At 43.2% G+C, this 15,325-nt stretch overlaps 1 protein-coding gene and 1 long non-coding RNA gene across 4 annotated transcripts in view; one reads left to right on the top strand and one right to left on the bottom strand.

Moving 5' to 3' along the window:
- Positions 1 to 4,057, bottom strand: part of LOC140482803 (uncharacterized) — a 16,733-nt gene extending 12,676 nt beyond the window's left edge. Inside the window, exon 1 of the long non-coding RNA XR_011961791.1 lies at positions 3,991 to 4,057. This is a non-coding gene — a long non-coding RNA (uncharacterized lncRNA). The remainder of the gene's footprint in view (positions 1 to 3,990) is intronic.
- tfb2m (transcription factor B2, mitochondrial) overlaps positions 3,836 to 15,325 on the top strand; it is a 24,988-nt gene continuing 13,498 nt past the window's right edge. The window contains exons 1-4 of one of the 3 annotated variants that reach the window (XM_072580440.1): positions 3,836 to 4,238; positions 6,512 to 6,947; positions 7,034 to 7,125; positions 11,631 to 11,784. In XM_072580440.1, coding sequence (XP_072436541.1) covers positions 6,524 to 6,947; positions 7,034 to 7,125; positions 11,631 to 11,784 — 670 coding nt within the window. In that variant the 5' untranslated portion in view covers positions 3,836 to 4,238; positions 6,512 to 6,523. The other 2 variants (XM_072580438.1, XM_072580439.1) reach the window with 2 other exon arrangements.

The following is a 15,325-nucleotide window of genomic DNA, read 5'->3' on the forward strand; positions in this document are numbered from 1 at the left end:
AAGAATCCCACATAAATACGGGTTTTGTTATGACTTGATATAAATTTATTTTGAATGTGTATCTAGTTATTTATTTACTTATTTATTTTCTCCTTTTTTTGGTTATTGTTAGTAATGTATGATATCCTATTTTGTGATTTGGTAGTTTGTAGAATAGATTAGTAGTAGTTAGTTTTCTTAATTTTATATTGGTGTTGTTATTATATTGTAAAGTGGAATACACTATTTTGTACTAATTTTGTAACTTTGTAGAAAATCTCAAAAATCTTTTTTCATAAAAAAAGATTTGTAGTCACCCATTTAAAACAGTGATTAGATGAATAGTTTTTTTTCTCCTGTAAGAGGAAACATGTTCTGCACATCTGTCCTGTTGAGATCCTTCACATTTCAAACAAGTCACCTTTTACTCTTAAATTCCAGCAGATACAAAACTAGTCAGTCCAAGCTTTCCTTACGGTACATTCCACTCATTCTGGGTATGTATTTTGTAAACCTTCTCTGAGCTTACAGCAACATATATACATCCTCCCTTAAATAAAGTGACCAATTTGCACAGCACAACAGATGTGGTCTCATTAATGCCCCATATAGCCAAAGCATAATTTCCCTCCTTTTGTACTTAATTCCCCTTACAATAAATATTCACATTTTGTTAATTTTCCTAATTACTTAATGAATCTGCTAACTAACCTTTTGGCATTCATGCCTGAGTACACCTAGATCCCTGTGAATACCAGAGCTCTGCATCATTTATCATTTAGGTAACATGCTTCTTTTTTATTCTTCCAGTCAAAATGGATTATCTTCCTATTACCACACCCTTCTGCTCCCTGATCCACCCATTCATTACTTTTCTCAACCATTTCTTCCCTCCCTAACCCTCCTGCTCCTTGCTTCTTGGGAGACGTGTGGCTGTCACAATGTTGGTATTTTTACAAGGTTACTATACTCTTGAGATTTTCTCCAGAGAGGGTGTAATTGGCCAGGCTCCAACTAGGCTGGGTTTAAAAGGTTTATTGGGCCCCTTTGTTTATCCTTAACAGGTAATGCCTCTGGCCTAAGGTTTTCATGTCTTAAAAAAAGGTATAATCAAACGGGAGTGGCCAGCTAACTGTGTAACTAGCCTTCCTTTAGAGCTTTTGATTCAGTTTAGCAGCAGTGTTTGTGAAGAAAGGCTGCTGGGGCAAGTCCAACTGGGTACTGTCTCTCTAACTTCAAGCCTGTATGCTCTGGTTTATTTCATTTTTACTCTTTGTGCTAAGGGATGTGTTTATTGGGACTGTTGCAAGTATTTCCGGAACAACATCAGTAATAAGTTATCCGGTATTTTATTTTCTGTTCTTTGTGCTTCATTCCGTAATTTTGTAAATAAATTCTGTTTGTTTAAAACTTGGCAGTTGAATCAGCTAATTCACTCTGAGAATATCCACTATACACTCACCTAAAACAATAGCAAAGTTACAGTCCGGGCTACCTGCTTAAAAATATTTTGAGAGGTTGGTCCTGGTCCATAACAGTAGCGAAAGTGAGAAAGTGCAGGAGAAGAGTTGCAAGTGAGAGAATTTGGAAGAGAAGCAGTGAGCAGTGGCAATTGTAACCTGAGTGTCAGCAAATGACTTAGAAGCAGTAAGTGGGAGGGTTAATGAGCAGGACTGCACAGAACACACCAGATGGCCTCCTTCTTTAGAGACCACAATTTCCCTTCCCACGTGGTTAAAGATGCCCTCAACGCATCTCGTCCACATCCCACACCTCTGCCCTCAAACCCCACTCCTCCAACCGTAACAAGGACAGAACGCCCCTGGTGCTCACCTTCCATCCTACCAACCTTCACATAAACCAAATCATCCGCCGACATTTCCACCACCTCCAAAAAGACCCCATCACCAGGGATCTATTTCCCTCCCCACCCCTTTCCGCCTTCCACAAAGTCCGTTCCCTCCGTGACTACCTGGTCAGTTCCAGGCCCCCCTATAACCCACCCTCCCATCCTGGCACTTTCCCATGCCACCACAGGAACTGTAAAACCTGCGCCCACACCTCCTCCCTCACCTCTATCCAAGGCCCTAAAGGAGCCTTCCACATCCATCCACTAATATCATTTATTGTATCCGTTGCTCCCGATGCGGTCTCCTCTACAGTGGGGAGACAGGATGCCTCCTAGCAGAGCGCTTTAGAGAAGATCTCCAGGACACCCGCACCAATCAAACACACCGCCCCGTGGCCCAACATTTCAACTCCCCCTCCCACTCTGCCGAGGACATGGAGGTCCTGAGCCTCCTTCACTGCCGCTCCCTCACCACCAGACGCCTGGAGGAAGAATGCCTCATCTTCCGCCTCGGAACACTTCAACCCCAGGGCATCAATGTGGACTTCAACAGTTTCCTCATTTCCCCTTCCCCCACCTCACCCTAGTTCCAAACTTCCAGCTCAGCACCGGGTGTCCTGAAAATATTTCCTCTGCTCTGAAGCTCTTCAACCATGTCCTGAAAAACCTGCCTATCTCCTTTTCCACCTATCCACTCCACCCTCTCCTCCTTGACCTATCACCTTCATCTCCTCCCCCACTCACCCATTGTACTCTGTGCTACTCTCTCCCCACCCCCACCCTCCTCTAGTTTATCTCTCCATGCTTCAGGCTCACTGCCTTTATTCCTGATGAAGGGCTTTTGCCCGAAACATCGATTTCGCTGCTCCTTGGATGCTGCCTGAACTGCTGTGTTCTTCCAGCACCACTAATCCAGAATCTGGTTTCCAGCATCTGCAGTCATTGTTTTTACCAAGTAGGGGCGTTGTCACTCTTTGGACTACTGTTTTCTTGATTTACATTAATGAGCTATTTTTATGTGTTTTTGGCACAATTTCAAAATCTGCAGACGATAAGAAAGTTGGAAGTACTTTGAACTGTGATGACAACAGTGAAAAACCTCACAACAGACAGGTTTTTAAAAATTTATTCAGGCGATGTGGGCTTTACTGGTTAGGCATCTATTCCAAACTACCCTTGAGAAGATGGAAGAGAGCTGCCTTCTTAAACCGCTGCAGCCCATTTGGTGTAAGTAGGCCACAAAGCTATTAGGATGGGAGATCCATGACTTTGCCCCGAGCGACAGAGTCTAACGGTTTTTTACATAGAAAAAAGGTCCTTCAACCTGTCACGTCTGCACCAGTTGTTGAAGGATTGGCGATATATTTCCAAGCTGAAAATGTGTTGCTGGAAAAGCTCAACAGTTCAGGCAGCATCCAAGGAGCAGGAGAATCAACGATGCACTTTTCCAGCAACACATTTTCAGCTCTGATCTCCAGCATCTGCAGTCCTCACTTTCTCCAAGATATATTTCCAAATCAGGATGACGTGACCCATTGAGGTAAACTTGCAGGGAATGTTGTTTTCATGTACAGTATCTGCTTCAATTCTCCTTCCAAATGGAAATGGTTATGGGTTTGTAAGGTGCGGCCAAATAAGTCATGGTGAATTTCTGAAGTGCATCGAAACACTTGGCAAATGAAACTAATGCGGAAAAGTGTAGATTGGAGGATAACCATCAGAAAATAAAGAATACAATTCTAAAGTGGGTATAAAAGCAGAAACTTGCGGCAACATGTGTAGGAATCATCAGACTGGGTTCCTGATGAAGGGCTTTTGCCCGAAACGTCGATTTCGAATCTACTTGGATGATGCCTGAACTGCTGTGCTCTTCCAGCACCACTAATCCAGATTGGGTCAGGAAATTGCTGCGCATGCGCACCGTTAACCATTTGTCTGGCCGGGTCCGTGAGTGCACATGCGCAGCCTAAATCTTCCCAAATGTTCGTCGGCAGTGGGCTGGATCAGAGCGGTGCTACAAAAGCACAGCCTGTTAGGCAGCATCCGAGAAGCAAGATAGTTGATGTTTCGGACAAAAACATTTCCCATCTTCCACTCCCTACTTCCTTTCTCCCCGTCAGGCCGGAATTGAAGGTGTGTTAGAACAAATAACGGTCACTTACCGGAAAAGGTCCGGAACGGAGGCTTGAGCGTTGCCAGGGTCAACCGTCGGGAATGACGTCATCCGACGTGTTGACGTATGAGGACGTGCTGACGCGATAACGCACTCGGTGACGCGGGTTTCAGTGTCACGATGGCGGCGGCATGGCGATGAGAAACGCAGAATGTTGAGCAGCTTCTGCCAGACGAACAAGAGCTTTGGTTGAATCCATTCTACAGCTTCGGGTATTTCCTTTCCCTTCCCGATCAGGTCGGGCATCCCGATGCATCTCTCTCCGCAATTTAAACATGTCCATGCGGAGAGACCGTGAGATGTGGATTTCGTAACAGCAGCGACATGCGATGTCTCGGCGTTGCCCCCGATAGACCCAGACAACTAATGTTACTGAGGGAGACTGCTCTCGCTCCTAAATGAGGGATGGTTAGGACAGAGTGGACTCTTTCTTACTGCCTGGATTAGTGGTGCTGGAAGAGCACAGCAGTTCAGGCAGCATCCGAGGAGCAGTAAAAGCCCTTCATCAGGGATACTCTTTCTTTCTGCCTACCACCGAAATATTCGTTAATATTGCGAAAATTCCGTATTCAGTCCTTTGTAGGTGCAGTGAATTCCAATTTGTAACCAATCAGTGAGGTTAGCCGTGAAAACGTTAAATAAGCACTCACGTGCATTAGTACAGCCACCTGAGTGAGCAGAATTCCGATATTTGTTTTTATTTATATTGCTCGAACGTCTTAATAAGGTTTGAATTGATGTTCAAACTCTGGATTACTAATCCATGATCATCATCAGTACCAATGGATTCTTGTATTTTGGTTTGCATTCCATTAATCTGAAGTGGTATTGATATATCTGTGGTTCAATTTTTTTTGTCTGCTTTATGCTTTTTGTAAGCCAGGCATATTGTATGTTAATGATGTGGGCTACGCTGTTGGCGTTTGTGCCATTTTAATATATTCTTGTCAGTTCCAGTGAGTAACGGCCAAACTTGTTAAACCTTTCCTTTTTCAGATAAACACTTCATCCCAGAAATTAGTAGTATGAAACTTAACTGCTTCTAAAAATTATTTCCTCTTTCAAACAAAGAGGCAAAAACTATTCACCAGACTGCGTGGTCACACGAAGGCCTAATGGTCCAAAGCCGCTACAGTACAACCTAAGTAGAAGGAAATAAGTATTTTTTTAAAGAAGGGGTGGGATAACTGGCTTCCCTAATAAAAACGTTGTTCTCATTAGCTTTTCGAATTCAAAGAATATGGAGCAATTTAATCTCTTTGGAGAAATGTCAAATTCAATATATTGACCATTTGTCTTTCACGAGTAATTTTCTCTCAAACTCAAAGACAGGTAACCAAACAACCTGACATAAACATGCTAGTTGTCATTCATGGCATTTTCACCATTGAATATTGCACTTGAAAATTATTCAGCTGAAGCTTTGAATTTTTGGATTATATTTGTCTTAGTTTGTATCATTTACGGTAATACTTTGATATTAGAAAGGGAAATAGCCCAGCCAACATTGCCATCCATTGTCCTCTTTCAAAGAGCTTTTTCATATTCAGCATCTATGAATGATTTTTCATTGCTGTGGTTCTGTTCGCCGAGCTGGGAGTTTGTCTTGCAAACGTTTTGTCCCCTGTCTAGGTGACATCCTCAGTGCTTGGGAGCTTCCTGTGAAGCGCTTCTGTGCTGTTTCCTCCGGCATTTATAGTGGCCTGTCTCTGCCGCTTCCGGTTGTCGACAACCGGAAGCGGCAGAGACAGGCCACTAGACAACCGGAAGTGGCAAAGACAGGCCACTATAAATGCCGGAGGAAACAGCACAGAAGCGCTTCACAGGAGGCTCCCAAGCACTGAGGATGTCACCTAGACAGGGAACGAAACATTTGCAAAACAAATTCCCAGCTCGGCGAACAGAACCACAACGAGCACCCTAGCTACAAATCTTCTCCCAAACTTTGAATGATTTTTCATCTGTAGTTGACTGAAGTTATTACTTCACACACAAGTCACAGCCTTAAATAAATGAATCAGCTCAGATTAAACTTTGGGAGAACATAAGAATGCAAGAAATATTGATTTGTTAACCATGTTTTCTAAAAGCCATCATGAATGTTGTTTGAAATATCATTTTTATGGAAGCTAATAATGCAGAATAGTCAAGGCGTTGTCTGCATTGAAGTTTAATTTAAATCAACGTTGAGTACTGTTAACTTTCATTCTTTTGTGAGTTAAAGGCAGACAGAATTAGACATTGATTTTGCTATTCAGCAACATCTTTTAAGTATGAATATGCAGTGGTTTATGTAACCTGCGTTCTATTCTCTCAGTTAATTCTTTTGAGACTGTCTAATCTAGTTTCAGGGTAGTCCCCATTTGAGACAAGTGCGAATTGAAATCTTCACCCACAATAATGTGAAATGTAATTTTGACTTTAATAATATGGTTACATTTGTATGTGATGCATATGGTAGGTATATATTTGATTTCATCTAAAATTTTAATAATTTCCATTTGTTTTAGGTAACAACCAAAATGGCATTATTAAAGTACAAGACTATGTTTTTCACTGTAAGGACTGTTACCTGTAGAGCATGTGGTTGTTTGCAACGAGTACAGCATTTACTAAAAACTGATTCACATGACTCAAGATTTCTTGAGAGTCTCCCATCAAAAAATCAGTCTCCACTCAAGCTGGCAGAATATTCGACCTATTGTGGCAGGACAGAGCGATATTTGTCTGCAGTTGCCTGTTCAGTCCTCAGAAAAGAACAGCAGAGGCCGATATCCAGGTTTGACTTTCTGGACATGGAAGACATTGAAGAAATAACAATCAAGGCAGAGAGGAGTAGATATTTGAGAAGATTTGTTCTAAATTCTGATTTAGCAAATCTAATTGTGGAACGTCTTGATGGAGATCTATCTGAAGATAATGCCATAATTTTTGAATGCAATCCAGGTTGGTCTACTTTCTTTTTGAATCTGTGTTAGCATTTTAAGAATCTTTCCCTTTCCTTGATGAGTTTGGTTTTGTTGCATTCTTAGGGCCTGGCGTTTTGACACGTGCGCTGCTGAATGGTGGAGCACAGAGAGTGGTGTCTTTGGAGGGTGACAAGCAGTTTCTCCCTGCATTGCAGGTATATTTGTAATTAATCTTGTTTACTTGATTTTGAGACTGAGTATTTCACAATTTTGTGTGTGCGATACATGCGGGAAATGCATGGAACTTGCCTTTAGATGGACGAGTGAATTGGAATGCTGACTCCTCCTCAATTCCTGATTTTGGTTTTTATGTAGAAAAAAGAATTAAGATCATGCTTTTCCCTGGGTGCAAAGGCAAAGTGATCCTAATTTTCTAGAACATTTCAGTGCTGTTCCCTTAGTCAGAAAATTATTACCTCTATCTTCAGTTTATTCATTCTGCTGTACAGCCATGTTACAAAGAATTATTGTCTAAATTACCATGAAAGTCAATTCTCTTCATCCTGCATGTCCTGTTTTAAAATGAAGTATTCTTGTTAGTAGTTACACGTCATGTCCAATTGTGGGTCTTTTCATACCAGAACCTACTCAGCCAACCCTATGTAGCTTTCAGTTAAGCCAGAACTTTGCCTGAAAATGGGAATGTTGTGGACATCATCTCCAAGTCACACTTAAGACTTGGGAATAAGCCATTAAGGTTTTGGCTAATCTGGTTGTGATCTCAACTCCAATTTCATATTTGGCACCCATAACCATTCACAATCAAAACTGTTAACACTTTTGAATTAATTCAGTGACCCAGCCTCCAGTGCTTTCTGGAGAAGAGAATTCCCCATGTTTATAACCTTCAGATAATCTCAGATTATGCTTTGAAAAGAGACCTCAATGAAATTCATTGCCACAGAAGGCTGTGGAGGCCAGGTCATTTGAGTATATTTAAGATTGAGAGAGGTTCTTGAGTATCAAGCCGTTAAGGGTTACGGGGAGAAAGCAGGTGAACAGGGTTGAGAAACTCATGAGCCTTGATTGAATGGTGGAACAGACTCGATGGGCTGAATGGTCTAATTTCTGCTCCAATGTCTTATTCTTTGACAATGACCCTTATTTTAAGTGTCTCTTTTCCCCCACAAAAAAAAGCAAGTGTTCTTTTGGCATACAACCTCAAGTCCCTTCAGCGTCTTTCAATAAGATCGCTTCCCATTCATATAAACGCCAGTGGATACTAGTCCAACCTGTTCACCCAGTCATCTTAAGACAAGCCCTTCAATCCAGCAATGAGACTGCGTTTTTAAATGGGGAGACCAAAGTTTGTGAGAAGATTTGTAGCTCGGGTGCTCGTTGTTGTGGTTCTGTTCGACCAACTATCCTTAGTAGCCACACACGCAGATGACAAGCAACATGAATTCGACTGGGACAACACTACCATTATAGGACAAGCCAAACAGAGAACAGCCAGAGAATTCCTAGAGGCATGGCACTCATCCACAGTAAGCACATATTCAATAAGCACATCGATCTGGACCCAATATACCGGCCACTGCAACGGACAGCTGGAACTGACAACCAGAAGCAACAGATTCAAACCACTACAACTGCCGGAGGAAAGATCACAGGAGGTTCCCAAGCACTGAGGATGTCACCTAGACAGGGGACGAAATGTCTGCAACACAAATTCCCAGCTTGGCGAACAGAACCACAACAACGGGGGGACCAAAACTATCCTTCGTTTCAATTTTTTATTTATTAATTTGTGGGATGTGGGTATCGCTGGCTGGCCAGCATTTATTACATGTCCTTCGTTGCCCTTGAGAAGGTGGTGATGAGCTGCCTTGTTGAACTGCTGCAGTTTGGCAGTAATACTATTAGTGAAGGAATTCCAGGATTTTGACCCAGTGACAATGGTGGACCAGCAATATATTTCCAAGTCAGGATGGTGAGTGGCTTGGAAGGGAATTGAAGGTCGTGGTGTTCCCATATATTTACTACCCTTGTCCTTCTTGATTTGAAGTGGTTGTGGGTTTGGAAGGTGTCGTCTGAGGATATTTGAATTTCTGCAGTGCATCTTGTGTATATATAGTGCACACTGAACATGGGTGATGGAGGGAATGGATGCTTGTGGATGTTGTGCCAATCAAGCAGACTGCTTTGTCCTGGATGGTGTCAAGCTTCTTGAGTGTTGGGGCTGCACTCATCCAGGCAGGTGGGAAATATTCCATCACACTCCTGAATTGTGACTTGTAGATGGTGGACAGGCTTTCGTGAGTCAGGAGGGGCGTTACTTGCCACAGAATTCCTAGTCCCTGACCTCCTCTTGTGGCCACTGTTTATTTGAGTCCAGTTGAGTTTCTGGTCAGTGACTAATCCCCTGGATGTTCATAGTGGTGGATTCAGTGATGGTAACATCATTGACCGTCGAGGAGTGTGGTTAGATTGTCTCATTGTCAATAGTATTCCAGATGTGGTCTCACCAAGGCCCGACACAGCTGCACTAAAACTTCCTCACTTGTATGTTTCATTCCCCTTCAATAAACAACATTTCATTTCATTAGTGGGCGGCACGGTGGCACAGTGGTTAGCACTGCTGCCTCACAGCGCCAGAGACCCGGGTTCAATTCCCGCCTCAGGTGACTGACTGTGTGGAGTTTGCACGTTCTCCCCATGTCTGCATGGGTTTCGTCTGGGTGCTCCGGTTTCCTCCCACAGTCCAAAGATGTGCAGGTCAGGTGAATTGGCCATGCTAAATTGCCCGTAGTGTTAGGTAAGGGGTAGATGTAGATGTAGATGTAGATGTAGGGGTATGGGTGGGTTACGCTTCGGCGGGGTGGTGTGGACTTGTTGGGCCGAAGGGCCTGTTTCCACACTGTAAGTAATCTAATCTAATCTAATCTAATCTAATTTGCCTTCCTAATCACTACAGCTCTTGCTTTCCAATTCAACTTCAGGTGCAGGGTCTGCATTCAGACTCTAGTCTCTCTCTAATACTTCTGGCAGCTTGACTAACTTGCTTTTCAAACTTGCTTGTTAACAATATCCCAGCCACAATCTATAGGATGATCAATTATGGCATTATATTCTGATTGTCCAAGGTGAGATGAGGCTCATTTTGAACTCATTTAAGGAACATATGATCAATATCTAATTGGTTGTTGAGGTTGATGAACATTAACTAATGCCACCTCCCACTCTCTTCTGACTGGTTCCTTCAGGTGTCACTTATCCCTGGATCTCTTTTGTTATTTTTATGACCCCTTGTTAAGATGAGATAATACTTCATGGTATCATCCTTGCCCAGTTTGTTTCGAATCAGGAGATGTCGATATTTTCTAATCGATCTATTCGGCAATGTTATTACCCACCTCTGGTGCAGGGGCGACTTGAGCGAGAGCCTCCTTGTTCACAGGTAGGGCTGTCAGACACCCACAATTGAGAATGTTGAGCCAAAGGTTAAGGAATAAGAGGTTTCAGGAGGTTTGTGGAGATTGGTCAAAGTTAGCTATGATCTGAATGAATGGTGGAGCAGACAGAAATGGCCAAATTGTGATTTCCTGCATGTCTCTCCATACTCATCCTGCCCTTTGCTCCTCATATAGAGTCATAGAAATATACAACATGGTAATGCGTCGGTCCAAGCTGTCCATGCTGACCAGGTGTCCCATATAAACTGAGTTCCATTTGCAAGCATTTGGCCATATCTCTCCAAACCCATCAAGATGCCTTCTAAATATTGTAATTGTACTCCCCTCCACCACTTCTAGCAGCTCATTCCATAAATGCAACACCCTCTGTGTGGAAACGGTTGCCCCGGGACCCTTTTACAACTTTCTCATCTCCTCTTGAACTCATGCCCTCTAGTTTTAGACTCCCCTCACCCCAGGGAAAAGATCTTGCCTTTTTACCCTACCCATCCCCCTAAGCCTCCAATGCTCCAGGGAAAATAGCCCCAGCCTATTTATCCTGTTCCTATAGCTCAAACCCTCCAACCCTGGCAATATCCTCTTAAATTTTTTTTGAACCCTTTCAAGTTTCACAACCTCCCTCCTATAGTTGGGAAACCAGAATTGAATGCAGTATTCCAAAAGTGGCCTAACCAATGCCCTGTACAGGCGCAACATCACCCCCCCCCCCCCCCCAACTCCTATACTCAATGCATTAGCCAATAAAGGCAAGTATACCAAACAGCTTCTTCCTGTCTACCTGCGATTCCACTTTCAAGAAATTATGAATGTGCACTGCAAGGTCTCTTTGTTGAGCAACACTCCCCAGGATCTTGCTATTCAGTGTCTAAGTCCTGCCCTGATTTGCCTTTCCAAAATGCAGCACCTCACATTTATCTAAATTAAACTCCATCTGCCACTCCTTGGCCCTTCTAATCAAGATCTCATTGTACTGTGAGGTAACCTTTGTTGTCCACTACATCTCCAATTTGTGTTATCTGCAAAGTTACTAAGCAAAGCTCCTATGTTCACTTCCAAATTATTTATATAAATGACAAAACGTGATTGTGTTGTTCTAGTTTACATTTTATCTAGTTGGTATTTGAAGATGAAGACTTCCATTCCATTACTATACACCACTTTAAATAGTCACTGATGTTTTAATGTATCAGTGCTTTAAAACTGTTTTTGGAACCATTTTCTAAACTAATGAAATAAACATTTAGTCCCTAGAAAGACGTTTGCATGGGCAATTGGAGGTGGTGCATTGTGATTTCTTCAAACTTGATCCAATTGGTCGAGGCCCAGTGAGACCTCCTGCCATGTCATCTGAAAAACTCTTCAATGATCTGGGAATTGCACCAGTTGCCTGGACTGCAGGTGATAATTTCTTCAAGAATTTCTGTTTCTTTTAAAAGCAGTTCTCATTTTGAGAGTACGAATCTGTTGTAACTGATTATATTTTGACAAACATTTTGATCCCTAAAATGGTGACTCATTAGATGGGTTGGCCATGCTAAATTGTCCTGTGGCATCCAGGGTTGTGCAGGCTAGGTGGATTAGCTGTGGTAAATGCAGGGTGATGGGATGCTGTTCGGAGAGTAGGTGCAAACCTGATGGGCTGCATGGCCTCCCGATGTACTGTAGGGATTCTGTGAACTTGCCTGAGTCATAAAGTTGAAAGTTCAAGGTCCATTTGAGCACAGAACTCGAGGTTGACAGTCCCTATAGTACTTAAGCAATGTTGCACAGTAAAAGTTGCTGACTTTCCGATCAGACATTAAACTGGTTTGATTGCTCAAATGGACTTGTTAAATAAAGGTGGTCTTAGAAGGAGAGCAGGGGAGCTATGCTAATGATGTGTTCAAACTTTATTCATCAGTGTGAATGTTGATGCCTGTTGTTTGGTCACTGTCCGTTTGGGGCTTTGAAAGCTTGCTTTGAGCAAATTCACTGCAGCATTCCAATGTGACAACAATGACTCTACTTTGTAAGAGCCTCGTTGGCTGTAAAACATTTTGGCATGTTATTAATTCATCAAAGGTGTAAGATAAATGCAAGTCTTATTTCATTTTATTGATTTGGCTTTGTGTATTGCACCTCAGAATTAACAATTTTGCATCAAGATTATAAATTTGGAAATTTGGATTTAATTCATAGCTTTTTAAGAGTATTTTATTAATTTGCACCGAGATTTATGCGCCTTCTTTGTGTCACCTTTTTAATTAGTCAGACACCTTGATGGTTTTTGTTGGTGGATTCTCCAAGACCTGATTGGTAGGGTTCTTTTATCTTTTATTCTTTTTGTTGCTGGAACCTGCTCCCTAAGTACATGGTTAATGCTAGTATTTTACTGATTCAATACTTTACTTTTTATGTGCCCTTTTTTTCCAATATTTTGGACTACTGCATTGGGCACCAGCACCCTGGTGATGAAGGGAAAATAACTTGCGGTTCCTGTTCCTGTTCCTGAAGCTATTCGGCACCCTTCATTGTGGATGATAAATGAGGACAGGACCTGGATTGTCCAGATATCCTGCTTCCACTGTGAAGGCTCACAAATGAAGACTAGCTATTGACATGCACGTCAGCATAGCATGTCACTGTATTGGAACTATATCTCAGCAAGGAATCAAGTCCTTCAGTAGAGAAAAAGGTCGAGAAGGAACTAGTCATTTTATTGCAATAGCATGAGTCAATTTTGTCTCTTTTTCTTAACTGGTTCATGGAATGAGTGCATCCCTGGCTCGACCAGCATTTATTTCCCATCATAAATTGCCCTTGAAAAGGTGGTAGTGAGGTTATTTCTTGAACTGCTGCAGTCACTGGAGTGTTTGGATATCCACAGCACCACTAGAAGGGAGGTGCAGAAGTTTGACTTTGTGACAGGATGACTTGTGGAGGGGGAATTAAGGGTGGTGGTGCTCCAGAATGTCTGCCCTTGTCCTCAGTTATAGAGGTCAGGGTTCCGCAGGTGCTGTTGAACGAAAAATGTTAATGTTATCAAATTACCATATATACTCTAGTAATAGGTCAGTCAGCATCCAAGGAATGGTCATAAAACTCTTCTGGTTCTAATTAGACTGGTTTGGTACAGAGATTAAAGGGTATTGAGAGGCCTTTTTGATCATATGTAAACAGCTGAGACTTCAGACCAAAGTGGTCATGTTTTTGAAGTAAACTCTACAATGAAAGGGGAGCGGTCAGCTCTCTAGCTGAGCAGTTCAGTCCAGAAATAGTTAAAGTTCAGCAGTGGACTGTATGAACATGCTTTCTCTCGCTCTCCTTCTGCCCTGCAAACTTTAACCTGTAAGCATTTGTTCCATTTGTACTGTTTTTATGGGGGTTTCCTTATTGGGACTGTTGTGTATATTTGGTACAGCCCTGCACTGCCCGTTTCTACCTCCTGCCCAAAATCCAAAAACCTGACTGCCCCGGCCGACCCATTGTCTCAGCCTGTTCCTGCCCCACCCAACTCATTTCTGCATACCTCGACACGGTCCTGTCCTCCTTAGTCCAAGAACTCCCCACCTACGTTTGGGACACCACCCACGCCCTCCAACTCCTCCATGATTTTTGCTTCCCTGGTCCCCAATGCCTTATCTTCACCATGGACATCCAGTCCTTATACACCGCCATCTCCCATTACAAAGGCCTCAAAGCCCTCTGCTTCTTCCTTTCCCGCCGAACCAACTAGTACCCTTCCACTGACACCCTCCTTCGACTGACTGAACTGGTCCTCACTCTGAACAACTTCTCTTTCCAATCCTCCCACTTCCTCCAAACCAAAGGAGGCCCCATGGGCCCCAGCTATGCTGCCTCTTCATTGGATATGTGGAACAGTCCATCTTCCACAGCTACACTGGCACCACCCCACACTTTTTTCTCCACTACATCGATGACTGTATCAGCACTACCTCGTGCTCCCATGAGGAGATTGAACAGTGCATCCACTTTACTAACACCTTCCACCTCGACCTCAAATTTACCTGGACCGTCTCAGACTCCTCCCTCCCCTTCCTAGACCCCTCCATTTCTATCTCGGATGACCGACTCAACATGGACGTTTACTATAAACTGACTGACTCCACAGCTAGCTAGATTACACCTCCTCCCACCCTGCCCCCTGTAAAAACGCCATCCCATATTCCCACTTCCTTCACCTCCACCGCATCTGCTTCTAGGAGGATCAATTCCAATACCAAACAACCCAGATGGCCTCCTCCTTCAAAGACTGCAATTTCCCCTCTAGACGTGGTTGACAATGCTCTCCACTGCATCTCCTCCCCTTCCCGCTCTTCCGCCCTTGAACCCCACCCCTCCAATCGCCACCAGGACAGAACCCCCACTGGTCCTCACCTACCACCCCACCAACCTCCAGATACATCGTATCATCCTTCGTCATTTCCGCCACCTCCAAACAGATCCCACCACCAAGGATATATTTTCCTCCCCACCCCTATCAGCGTTCCGGAAAGACCACTCCCTCGTCAGATCCACCCCCCCCCCCCAACCAACCCAACCTCTATTCCTAGTACCTTCCACTGCAACCACAAGAAATGCAAAACTTGCGCCCACACCTTTTATCTTAGCCTGCTTGGCATACCCTCCTCATTCCTGAAGAAGGGCTTATGCCTGAAACGTCGATTCTCCTGTTCCTTTGCTGCCTGACCTGCTGCGCTTTTCCAGCAACACATTTTTAAGCTCTCATCTCCAGCATCTGCAGTCCTCACTTTCTCCTAACAGCATAATTAAGTCTACTTTGGATAGACTGAGTTCTGTAGGGATTCTTTAATTCTGTTCTTAGTGTTTCATTGTGTAATTTTGTGAATAAATTTCCCAGTTTTTAAAAACCTAGTAGTCAACCTAGCTAAGTTACTCCGGGTAATTTTAACTTTGCAATTTGTTTCAGTAAGTGCAC

Source organism: Chiloscyllium punctatum, chromosome 11 (genome assembly GCF_047496795.1).
Source record: "Chiloscyllium punctatum isolate Juve2018m chromosome 11, sChiPun1.3, whole genome shotgun sequence".
NCBI lineage: Eukaryota > Metazoa > Chordata > Chondrichthyes > Orectolobiformes > Hemiscylliidae > Chiloscyllium > Chiloscyllium punctatum.